The 12,766-nt window shown below is 40.7% G+C and overlaps 1 protein-coding gene across 4 annotated transcripts in view; it reads right to left on the bottom strand.

Moving 5' to 3' along the window:
• The window catches only part of brsk2a (BR serine/threonine kinase 2a), a 119,878-nt gene that overhangs the window by 13,144 nt on the left and 93,968 nt on the right, over positions 1-12,766 (bottom strand). For 2 of the 4 annotated variants that reach the window (XM_061282896.1, XM_061282898.1), the window contains 8 exons: positions 10,969-11,002; positions 10,080-10,148; positions 8,826-8,972; positions 6,392-6,423; positions 5,558-5,722; positions 4,273-4,370; positions 2,817-2,967; positions 1,869-1,934 (listed from right to left, as the gene is read on the bottom strand). In XM_061282896.1, coding sequence (XP_061138880.1) covers positions 1,869-1,934; positions 2,817-2,967; positions 4,273-4,370; positions 5,558-5,722; positions 6,392-6,423; positions 8,826-8,972; positions 10,080-10,148; positions 10,969-11,002 — 762 coding nt within the window. The remainder of the gene's footprint in view (positions 1-1,868; positions 1,935-2,816; positions 2,968-4,272; positions 4,371-5,557; positions 5,723-6,391; positions 6,424-8,825; positions 8,973-10,079; positions 10,149-10,968; positions 11,003-12,766) is intronic. The other 2 variants (XM_061282897.1, XM_061282899.1) reach the window with 1 other exon arrangement.

The following is a 12,766-nucleotide window of genomic DNA, read 5'->3' on the forward strand; positions in this document are numbered from 1 at the left end:
CAACACATTTTTTTTTACCACTGCTATCTGCTGGAAAGCTATGAAACAAGAGACAGGAGGGAGAGAAATATACAGAGAGACACTTGCTTTGGAGATAGAGAAGCTGCAGCGCGTAAAACCAGCAACCAAATCAGAACCGTGGACAGAGAAAATCAAGCTGCATTTGTACATTAGTGAAGCGATGCCACACCAACATGGCGAAACTGGGACTCAGGATGAGCGATGCACAAGGGAAGCAAAGAGAGTGAGTGAGTGAGTGAGTGAGTGAGTGAGTGAGTGAGTGAGTGAGTGAGTGAGTGAGTGAGTGAGTGAGTGAGTGAGTGAGTGAGTGAGTGAGTGAGTGAGTGAGTGAGTGAGTGAGTGAGTGAGTGAGTGAGTGAGTGAGACTGGGGATATAAAAATCTAGTGAGGAGCCCACTGTTGACATTTATACTAAGCAAAATACAAAGGAAAAAAAAAAATAAAGTAGATGGAGGAAAGATGCAGTTGAGCTTCTTTGGGTGAATAATATAGAGTTAACATAAACATTTCCTATGAACCCCTAAACAATTTGAATTGGACTTAAGCTCGTAGCTCATTGCAAATCTTAATTCGTCCTTTTACCAAGGCGTGTTGCACATGATGTATGATTTTAACTTTGTGGGAACAGCTTAAGGGAGGCTATTTTGTTCTGGCTTGCTTGTGTCCCAGTGCAAAAAAACAAATTCAACCAAGGGATGCTGGTATGTATTTGGGAGAACAGAGACAATTAAAAAAAAAAAAAAAAGTGGTAGAAAGTCTGCCTCCCTGTAGATGTCAATTTTGCCTCCCAATCCTTTTGACAATGACACGTAACTGTACGTGACATGACCACTAACGTAACACTTGACCTGGTATAGAATGTCGTGGATTATCAGCATAAAGGTAAACTGTTTTCCTTTACTATATCTGATGTAAAGGCAGAAGAAATACAGCAGAGGAAGACAATGGCAAAACTTGCAAAACCTTAAAATAAAGACTTGAATGGCCTGAAGGGATGATGGAGTGGATCAGAGGGGATGAGACAAGAAGATGAATCTTAACACAGAATTCAAAGATGGGCATCTTAAAAGGTGGGAGCTGCCGAAATGGCTCTAATCCTTCCAAAGTGTCTTGTGGATGGAAGTTTAAAGAGGTGTGGGATGAATTCTTGATGTGCACTTGTTGCCAAACTGCCCGAGTGAGGAGTTATTAATAGATCTGACATTGGGATGAGTTCACAAATCTCTATAGAGCGGCTCTATTATATGACTGGCTGGCTCTGCATTCAAGTCGGTTCCCCTGTAAAGCAGCACTCTGTCATTAGGCTGATCACGCTAACTCACAGTCCATCTTCTGGGCTGTCAAAAAAACGTCACTGGCATCGAGCAGAAATGTGTGGTGTGATGATATATTGCTGGCTGAAATAAGATGTACAAATATATTTTAAATCAGCCGCCTTTGCCTTGTGGGGTTATGGCTCAAACTCCGCTTTCCAAAGTAGAAGGAACCCTCAGCATCTCAAGAGAAAGTGGGGCACAGCACGGGAGGAACTGATTATTAATGCATTCAAAAGAGACTAATTAAGTTCATACCAAAAGAGGGGGAAAGGTTGGAGATGGATACGGAAGCTCTGCCTCGCACATCTTCAAAAGGAAAATGAACTTTAACTTTCAAATTCACTATTTTTTGGCCCTAAATTGTCAGAACCTTTTTAATTTAAGATTCTTTCAATAAATTAAATACAACACACCCACACACATTCAAATAAATCCACCTATTAAAGAGCCCACTTCTGCATCGTTCTCCGTCCATAGACATCTACCTTAGGTTAGGGAGCAAAAGCAAAAAGCAAGGGAGAGAGTGAATACCTTTCTTCTTTGCTGCATTTTTTCCTGGCGCCGGGAATATCCAAGCTTTTACTGTATACTGACTTACTACAGACAGACAGGAGACAGAGCGAGCAGACTGTTAAACTAATGGTGAGGTGTTTGCTAAACTTGCTCTGCCCAGAGAGCTTTAGCCCAACACAAACACAAAGACACACATCAGGATGCACCCAAATAAGATTTTTGTCAAAAACACAAAAAAGACTGCCAGGACATCATTTGGCAGGTGCAACCAGGAGAGTGTTGACAAGAAACAAGTCAAAAAAAAAAATGAACAGAGCTCTTTGAAGAAAAACAAAGAAACAATGAAGACCTCTGCGACGTTAAACATCACCTCAGATACCTTTTCAAATCCTAACACCTCGGTCCTAGTGATACAATTGCAATGGTTTGCTCGTAAGTGACACTATTTGGATACGATTCATGGCTGTGTAAAATGAAAGAAATGCATGCAATCGCACATCTTCACACCAGAATCAGTCATCTGGATGAAAGGGTATAAAAAGATCCCTGGCAACATGACTGCAGCGCGAACGTACTGATTGGATGTCCCTGGTGAATGCAATTTTGATGTCAGTCGAATACACACGCGTGACAACTACTCAGACAACAAATAAACATGTAATTGTTAATGGCAGCCCGTTGAGACGAATTAAGATGAGTGAGAAAGCCAGGTCAGGGATGTAAGCGCGCCTCCTCATGCACATGTGCTGCCAGGTGAAAGGAGTTGGAGGTGGTTTATACTCTGAGGTGACGATAAAGCGCTCAGTGTCCTTCTGGATTGTCTCTAGGGTCAGTGAGGATCACTGATTTGTTGTATTGATTATTGACTGTATTTATTTTAAGTGCTGCTAGAGAAAAATGTTTTTGAATTGAATTATATTGTATGGAATCAAATTGAATTTATCTTGTGTCACATGAAATGCATACCGTTGTCCATGCTGTGTCATGTCGATGGCCCGCCTGGCTGGCACTGGTGAGCCTCCGTCCGTGACACTGAGGACTTCCATGGACTTCCTCTCTGGTCTCCGTTTGCCGTGTCGATTCAACATGGGAGAGTCGACCCGTTTCTTTGGAGGATCTGTGTGACAAACGCGAGGCCCTTGTAGTTCTCAATGTTGAAGTGATATTTAGTGCTAATTGCATTAACCCTCACTCATGGTGACAAGTATTGCTTTCCTCCCAGACCTTGAAGTAATGACCGCTGTACCACATTCAATAAGGAGGCTGTATTCATCAAAATGTCACAATCTTACAACAAAGAGCTTCGATGTCCATAATGAGCTCAAATGTACACTTTTTCATTTTCTCCTCCGGGCTCACATTTCCATTATGTGCCATTGTGCATGCAATTTACTAATTAGAATAATATTCATATCATGTATAAATATTTATATCATATATATGAGATTAGATGAGGGCTTTAACAATGGAATATTTTTTTATCTAATATTCGGGCGATTATTCCACTGAATAATCGGATACAATTTTATTTTGCATTAAAGTGTATTACAAAACAAGTGTTCTCCCGGTTACTAATCAAATGTTGTTGTATTGGTATTGTTGAATGGATAGAAACAAAACAACTAAGCAGAGCAATATCACAGGTGAGGGACTCACCAATCCTTTTGAAACTGATTCAGATATCGGTTTGCTTATTGTTTTTTTATATTCTATGTACTGTAAGCAAATGGACAGAGCAGTGTTGCTGAACCTGCCGAGAGAGCACGTTGCAAGTGTAATAGACAGATGATCAAATTATGTGTATGTTCCTGGACATACATTTACTATACCTTATATAATGGACATCTGTTTACACTATGTGCATATGTTAGTGGTGCAACATTCACATTTCAGACTACCAGTTAAAAGAGGATTCAGATTGACACAGACATTGAAATTGTAAAGAAGATTTGACTGCAGCCCCCAAAATAACAGCGACATGTATTGACGCAGGAAACGTGATGTGTGTTGGTTTCTTTTTCTTGATGAGATCTGTGCCAGTAAGTTTTCCAAAGGGAAAAAAACCCTGCCCTATTTAAAAGTTTTTCTCTTGCACCAATGTGTATCCAGGCCATGTCTGCTGGTAAGGAATAAATAAACAAAACAATATCTATTGTTGAGCCAATTCACCACTGTTGGAAACCGATCCAATTTCTTCAGAAGGAGGATGACAAGTGTGTCAGACTGTACACCAGGAGAATTCAAAAGTTGTGGGCGAAGCAATAATCTTCTTCTAATGACAAGTAACGGATGGAAAGTAACCTAAATTTATTGTCATGGAATGAAATTGTTGAAACGATTATTTTCTCTGGCTATGCTATTATTTATTGACTGCTCAGTTGCATTACTTGTCATCACTTTTTGTCTTTTGTTCAGGTCTCACCGATTTCATTGCGAGGGGGAAGATTCTGGTCCTCTTGACTGGGGTACCTCTCTTTACGGTCGAACAACAGGAAGTAGATCATCTTTTCTTGGTTGTCACTGATAAAAGTGTCGATAAAAAAGGCAGTTTCATATTACTAGATGTTGACGGACATTAAATCCACAATACAACTGAAGCCCCTGTGGTATATGCAATATATACTTATATATGTAGAATATATATTTTTATCTCTCCTGTCAAAATGTGTTGATTTCTAAAATAAAAGTTGATTGGTAACAAATCATCATATAATGTTGTGCACATATATAACAGGACAGAGTTGGCTTGCAAGTGTATGAAAGTGTTCAAATATTGTCTAAGTATCTTTTTCAGTCATTCAGAACATCAGATACCTTTTTCGCCTCTGGCCCATGTTTTTTGAAATGTAAAGCAGTAAGAGTTTGGCCTTTTATAATAAAGGCAGACTGCAGAGCAGCAGGAGGCAAAGAGAAGAGGACATGCACTTTCAGCTCAAATGAAGCAAAGGCAAAGAATGCAGACAGCACATTTTCCCCTTGTCCTGCATTATTACTGTGTTTGCCTGGGAAGGTGGACATTAGGAAAACGTTGATTGTAATGTTCCTTTTGTATTCATTGTGTCATGGTCTGTATTTTTTGATGGGTCAAGACTTTTAAAGCAATCATTTTTGATTAATTTAATCAGAGGAGAAAAATTGCATTATGAAAAAACAATGAGCATTATATTTGTGCACTCCAGACAAAACTGAAGTTTTCTCAGCGCCCTCATTTCACTGCTGTTTGGTATACCTGTGTACCGAGAGAGAGAGGGAGGCATATCCCATAGTATGAAAGCCGTGTCATGCAGACTAATGAAGTGATGGATTGAAGCATGACACTGTGCAACAAAGACTTCAATCCGTTATCACGTGAATTCAGCAAGCACCTTCTATTATGAGCGATGCAAACTTGTTTTGCTGAAAGATGACAATAAGGCAAATAGACTGAGCTATTCTGAGGACAATGGGATTGATGTGATGACATCGTATTATGACCTCTGTTGCAGCAGTGATATTTACTCAGCATAAAGTGCTTGAGACAAAAAGCGCTATTTATGCTTGAAAATAGCAAGGAAGGAAGTGTTAAGTGTGGTAAGAGCAGTGACCCTAGCTGTTGGTGTTGATACATATATTTAAAAAAAAATCATATCCCATCACCCTATCCTTGTCAATTTCTTGCCGCCCTTTAATTCCCCTTCCGCTGTATTAACGTTTAAAAGTGCACTCACTCATCCGAGAGGAGGTCTTTCAGCAGTTTATTCTTGTCCCTGAAGCAACCCAGAGAGTGCATGCTGTCCAGGACGTCAGGGTCGATGTCATCTGCAGATGGGAGGCTGCGTATGGTCACCTTCCGCGGCACCGGCTGCTCTGGCTCGGGCTCGTTCTTGCCCCCTCTGAGAAGGCACAATGAGATGAACTGGAGCATCTCTAAAACTTGGTCAAATATTGGACATATTGGCTGGGGAGCAAATTGGGGTCTAGTGTCTTGCTCAAGGACACTTTGACATGTTTAGAGGATTAAACCCACAACCTTCAAGCTGGGAGACAAACACGCTACCACTGAGCCATAACGTCACGAGTCGCTCTGTGATTGCATGAAATTTCTCTGACAGAGACAATAACTCACAAGCCATCTATCCCTTCGGTCTTCTATAGTACTCATCCCGTCTACCATAATTCATCTTTGCTTGCCCAACAAGAGCAAGGCAATTTGATTAAAAACTCTGGCAGTGTTTCTTTTATCAACAAAAGAGATGGCACCTTACTCTGCTGCAAACACTGCAAATTTGTTTCAAGCGGGCCCAACCAGGTGTTGTAAAACTTAAAGTGAGGGAACACCTGCCCCTTCTGCACTCTAAGCAGCTGCTTCCCCTCCCCCGCTGCTTGCATTTTCTCTGTATCCTTTTTCAAGCACCACCAACTTAGCCCCACAACCCCAAGAGGGGAGTCATGGCTTGCTCCAATGTAGTCTGCTGTACATGCCTTATGTCACATAATTGCTACTCCCGGGGCAACAACCTCAGTAGTGGAGTAGTGGGGAGTAAAAATGAGAGGATACTTACATGTACCATGTATGCTTCTGGATCTTTTCTAACTGTAAAGCAGAAAAAAAGAGACAGACGGCAAATGAGAATCTAATGTGCAATGACTTTCTTTTCAAGTAACCTTCCAACTGAATTTGTTTTCTTCACATCCAAACAAAATCAAGAGGGCGACTATTGGGTAAACCATGAAAGAAAATCAAATTAAGGTCAATGCTGTATGACCTCAATAGGCTCTGCGTACTAACAGAAATGTGACTGGTTTGTATAAAGGATGATTGAAATGTGCAAGGTAAAAATGAGGCTCTCAAATATTAATAGTGCCAATGGAAGAATGAAAAACAAAAGGGGAATGAGAGAGAAGAGGACGTGCCGGCTGGCTAGCACGCTGAAGAGAAAGAGAGAGAGAAAGATGATAACTCTGAGCTATAAACAGAATATTATCTCCTTCATACACACTGCTGACCTGGACAAGCCCCGCAGGTGTCAAGGGATCGTCCAGTCCTCATTCCCTTTGCAACTCACACACATTCTTTCTCATCGCAATTTTAATATGCTTCCAAGCCAATACTATCAATGAGGTCTTTTATTCAGGCCGACGTCCAGAACCAGCGAGAAAGTGGCAGTTAGAGGGCAACAAAAGCAGATGTCTTCCCAGATGACCGTGCTGGCCACTGGATCAATGTATCTGCTGGGACTTCCATTTGCTGCTGAGGAACCACACATAGCAGCTCTAATTATTGCCATTCATTCACAGGCATTCTCTCGACCGTGTGCCTCCATCAGTTTCTTGATGATTCCACCATCCCAGAGGCGCAACCTCTGCTTTGCCTCCATGTAATATTGCTATAAAGGCGGAGCTGAGATACCGGTGGCTCGACTCTGCTTCCACAGAGGTCACCACATTGGTTAACGTACTGACAGACACCGTGACAGTCGGATACAAGCAAGAAACGTGACCTACTCTTTCCCACTTTTATTGAAAGGCTTCAGGCTAAGAAGCAATATCACATACGGGCTGAAGGAGACGTGGTTGGAAGTGCAATTTCTCATCCTTCAGTCAGTGGATGTGACAGCACCAATTTCAGACACTTTTAATGGACGAATGTTACTGTGCTACACCACTGGCCGTGCAAAGTGTGCATCCTTGTATGTTTACTTGGCATGGTGTATTGTCAGCTGCCTTTAAGAGTGTGTGCAGCTATTACACAAACTACTCTTCAATCATGATATTTTCAAAGTCACCAGGAAAACAATTTCATACTGTGAACAATGGCAATGTTAATCTGTTATTCCCAGAAAAGAAAGCCTCCATCCATTTTCCCTACCACTTATCTTGGTTGGAGTCTAAAATCTGTCCCAGCTGATTTAAGGTGAGTGGCAACACTGGACTGATCAGCAACCCATGACAGGGTGATCACTACTAGGCTATTTAACACGGGCAAGATAAACTACATGAAAGAAAGGCACCAAAAAACAACATGACCAATGACACCAGAAAACAAACCATTTTGGGAAAGCAAGAAGATTTTTCATTCACGAGACAAGGATTGTGGATTACAATATTCTGGCATGTCTTAAACATGATTCCCTAACTTTGACCCTCCAAGTCTGTGAATTGCTGGGGTTCTGCTACTTTATATATTGCGTAATTATAACTTCAAATGCCTGTGAGTAATTTGAGGAAAAAACATTATCTGCACGTACACGTAAAGGCATGAGCGACTGGATCCCACACTAAGTAGGTCAAAATGATCAGAATTAGTTTGGTGCCAATTTGCCTAATATACATCTTCTGAAATATATTAGGTATTACACTTTGAGCCTTTTTTTTTTTTTTTTTAATTTGCAACAATGTCCGAGTAAGTGGCCAATGGAGCAGGCCATGTCATATTCATGTTCCGAGGTTGTCCGCATGCCCTGGAAACTACACAATAACTAAAGGTGTCATCACAATCAGCTTGTTCCATGCCAACTTTTACCACATGCCAGATTTGCCACACAATTTAGTGTGGGCACCAGAATCACGAGGTGGTCATGGGCGGGATGAAAGAAGCATCGTGCCAAGTGTGTAGTTGTCCATTCTGTTGGTGTCTTACATTAAACATGACATTTATGCGAGCTTGTTCGCTACTCAGTGCAGTTGGTTCAAAGTCAGGTACCAGCTGCTCGGCTGCTGTTCAGAGGCAACACACGGGTGGGCGCTTTGCAGCCTTGGTAGGTGAAGCGAGCTATGCGCCAGTTGGTGGCTTGTGGTTTGCTACGTTTAATGCTTGTGTATGGAATAAATGTATTGAATTGATGATCTCAGAAGTGCATCAGTTGTAAAAGAAAGTTCCCAAGTTTAGGTGCCTTGTCATTTTTTAAATATACGTATAAACATGCCATTGGCTGACAGATAAACAGCCAAGAACAAAGGAGCTCAAGCAGCACAGCCTCTCTTCACTTGACTGACCGTTAGTCTTTTGGAGGCATCCACTTCTATCATGCCCCGCAGGAGGTTTTGACAGTCTGGAGGGATAAAGTGGGGCATGTGAAACACTCCTAACTTCACTTTCTCCAGCAGATTCCTCAGGTTGTCATCATCAAATGGCAGTGCTCCCTGAAAATAGAAAGGGAAGAGAGCAAGAGAAAGAAATTATGTGCAGAAGAATATATTATCCCTTGTTTTATTGCCATATTTAATGGGCACCAGAAAAAAAACATCACCATCCAAAGGGTTAGCTCTGAGGAATAAAAACATAATTCCAATTCTGAGCAAATTCTCTCTCTCTCTCTCTCGCTCTCTCTCTCTCTCTCTCTCTCTCTCGCTCTCTCTCTCTCTCTCAAATTCTCTATTGGGAGCAATCTGCTCTCAGCAATGATGCAAAAATAAAAAATAATCAGCAGTAACATAAAAACAAGGGCATTTCTAATAATTACCCCACTTTGGCATTTACCTTGTTCATTTAGCATTATCGGGGTCATTTATCAGAGTGGGCTGACATCTCACAGATGTGGCTGTGTGATGAATAGCAAACTCTGCAGGCTGATGAGATGGGGGTGAAAAGGTGAGGCAGATATGTAGAGCGGCAGAGTAACACAATAAGGGGGTGCTTGCCTTAGCCATCTGAGCTGGCTCTAACGACAGGAGAGTGCCACATACATCCACACAATCTTGCAACGTGCAGCCACAAGAGATGAAAGGATGAGAGCAAGTGATGGCCAAAACTTGCTTTATTCAGACAATATTTGATTCTATATACTTAATTCAATGCAGGGGGGAGACACACGTATTCACAAATGGATAGAAAGACACTAAAGTTGACGCCAGCGGCCAGAGTTACTCTGTCTGCAATGGTATTCCTTTCAAACTGTCCTCTTGCAGTTTGCCTGTATTGATCATTCATGCAAAAGGAATGTGCAGGAACTAAAGCACAGCTGTTGATGAAACAAATGTGCAGGGCTGCATGTCTGGGAAACCACATACATAATCAAGCTGGACAAAAAGGCATTATAATGGATTCTGCAGTGTGTGGTGTGGATGGCAAAATAGCTTGAGGATACACACCCTCATGACATTAACTCTGGCTCATGCAACTGCATTCAAGGCGCACGCCCTTCTTGTCCAACTGAAGTCAACTTCAAGAGTACCAGAACTGTTGGACCATAGCGACCAAAACTTTGCAACCAAACAGCATCAGCTAGCAAAGAACAAATTGACACTCACCACCAGCAGGGCAAAAAGAATCACCCCGCAGCTCCAGACGTCCGCTTTCCTCCCATCATACTTCTCCCCCTGAGGATGAGATTGTTAATGTTAGTAAAATACGACAGAGGCCTGAGGAAAAACCCTTGCAAAAGAGCACAAGATATACAGCAAAAAGCAGCAAAACAATATTGGGAGAGAGATGCTTCACATTTGAAGCTCTGCGTTTTTACTATGGCAATCCGTTGCTCTGCATGATGCACAACTCCTAAAAGTCTGCATCGACCTAAGTATTTCGCCAGCATCGGGTTGTTGATCCATTAACATCACCAAAGAGCAAGCCATTTCCAAGGCTGAATATTGGTGCCGACAGATACTTGACTGAACAAGAATCGTTCTCAATGAATTGGTGTCAAACGCTGTAGCAATGTTAGTGTTGAGTGATATTTTCTGATATAAAGTAATATCCCAAGCAAAAATAAAGTGTACATTATTAATATGGGGTACAATATTACATTATGTTCGCTATGATCCGGGCAGAGACCAACTTTTAACATTGTCGACAAATATGCACGATATACAGAAATGACATACATTACATTATTACATAAAGGTTCTGTTACCCCCGATAGGTTGTTTCTGAAAACAACTTCATCACAGTTATGTGCACACTTGTGCAACTGCATTTTTTCAATTCGTAAAGGTTAAACTTAAAGGTTTACAGGTTGGGTCACAAATGGTGGATGGAGTTTTGAAATGATTTATCTTGATTTCATTTTATAGTATCACACAAACCCGGCGTTTGATCAGGTGGTATGTAAAATTCTTATAACATATCCACTATAAGTTCAACTTAGTAAAAAGCAGAAAATGGGTAATAGGATCCCCAGTGAGGAGCTTGTTGACTCACCCTGATGACTTCTGGACATGCGTAGTGTGGAGAGCTGTTGGGATGACAGAAACACAAAGAATGAATATACAAACAGAAAGTCAGAGGAAAATATGTGACATTTTATTTTATTTGAGAGATGTTGTTTTACTTTCATGGTTAAATATGATGAGTTAATAGTGAACTGTGCACTGTTAAGTTTGTAAATGCCACATTTTGTTACAGCTCTTTATTAGATCATTCGATTGTACATGTGTGCTTGGCTGGTGAATAACTAATATTATTTTTATCAAACAGCTTACAAAGAGACAAAGCAAAAGCTAAATCAGCTTCACTTCCTCAAGTCTTATTCTACAGAAATAATGAAAGTAGTGTGTATAAACATGGCTTCCATTAGCTGGCCTGTTTGTGTGTTTACTCAGGTATAGCAGGCTTGGCCTCCCTGCTTTCCTCTGGCTGTCAGAATATTGGCTCATTACGACACCGCCATTGTCACGTCAATGGGGTGGTTTACATGTGAGCCTATGTAAATAGAGCCTTCCTGATGGCAACTGCATTATGCAGACAAGTACCACTTCTACCACAAGTTCCACATGCCATAATTTTACATTTGAGGCTTTTCCCACAAATAAATTCTCTCACATTATTTATATCTATATATATATTTGTATTTAAGAAGATGACAAACTTGACATTATTAGTGTCAATGTAATTTATTTTAAATCATCAGGCAATATTGCTTTGCAATGTGTAAAAGTGCACAGTATAATACTGTTCTGTTTTCATTTTTTGTTCATGAAATATAAAACAAAACCGTACAGAATGCATACTGCTTAACATTTTATTTCTTAAACATTAACATTTCCTTTTTTTTCTTTTAAATTGAGAATTTCAAATGCTTATTTGTGTGCATCCAATTCAGTGTATATTCCAAAGATTACTGACATAATTGTCCAGTGCAATCAATTATTTCCAATCATAGTATGCCAATCATAGTATGATCTTTCAAAGATGTCCGTGAAACGTGTTCGGTAAAGACATAAACATTAATAGACCTAAGCAGTACCAGTGAAATTCTCCTGACAAATTGTAGAAAACTGTTTCTAGAGCACTTGCAATTTGAGTTTAACCTTACATGTCATTTATAGAAAGAAAAAACAATGAATATTCGGTAGCTGGTGAAGTTCAGTAATTCAAAGTTGATGTTCCTTCCAAATGTGTGCAGCTTTTCAAAGCCTAAATCTTAATCTTCCATGTATGTTTGGACGCAACCAAACGGCAAGCACTGATGAAGTCAGACAGCCGGAACACATCCATATACTGTATGTATGCACTTGTCATTACTTCTGCTCATCTGCTGTCTGTGTGTATTAAAGTATGTACAAATCTACATGGGGTCAGCATCATCTACAGTCATTTCCATTACCAGTGGCAAATGTAATGCATTTGTGCCAGCCTAACATGAGGCCAGATAAATGTGTTGAAATAAAACGTGCACTTGAAGATGAGAAAGTCAGGGGTAAATGGGGAATCAATAAAATGGTCTAGAATGCATGGAACATCCGCGGACGGACTGATGGTGTTCAAAGACGTGGCATGTCAGCATTCCCCCTTGCACGGAACACTTTTTAAATCCTGTGAAAATGTGTGGCTTTTCGATTAGATATCAGATCCTATCTGGCGGGGAATTCCGTTGCTTTAGTGTGACTTAAAGAAGTTGTAAGCGTTCTGTGCCCTTTCTAGGAAAAGGACACGCTTCTGACGCATATCTATGAGTCATAAGACATTAAGCCCCCATAGAACTACAATGCAATGTGAA

Source organism: Syngnathus typhle, linkage group LG7 (assembly GCF_033458585.1).
Source record: "Syngnathus typhle isolate RoL2023-S1 ecotype Sweden linkage group LG7, RoL_Styp_1.0, whole genome shotgun sequence".
NCBI classification, from domain to species: domain Eukaryota; kingdom Metazoa; phylum Chordata; class Actinopteri; order Syngnathiformes; family Syngnathidae; genus Syngnathus; species Syngnathus typhle.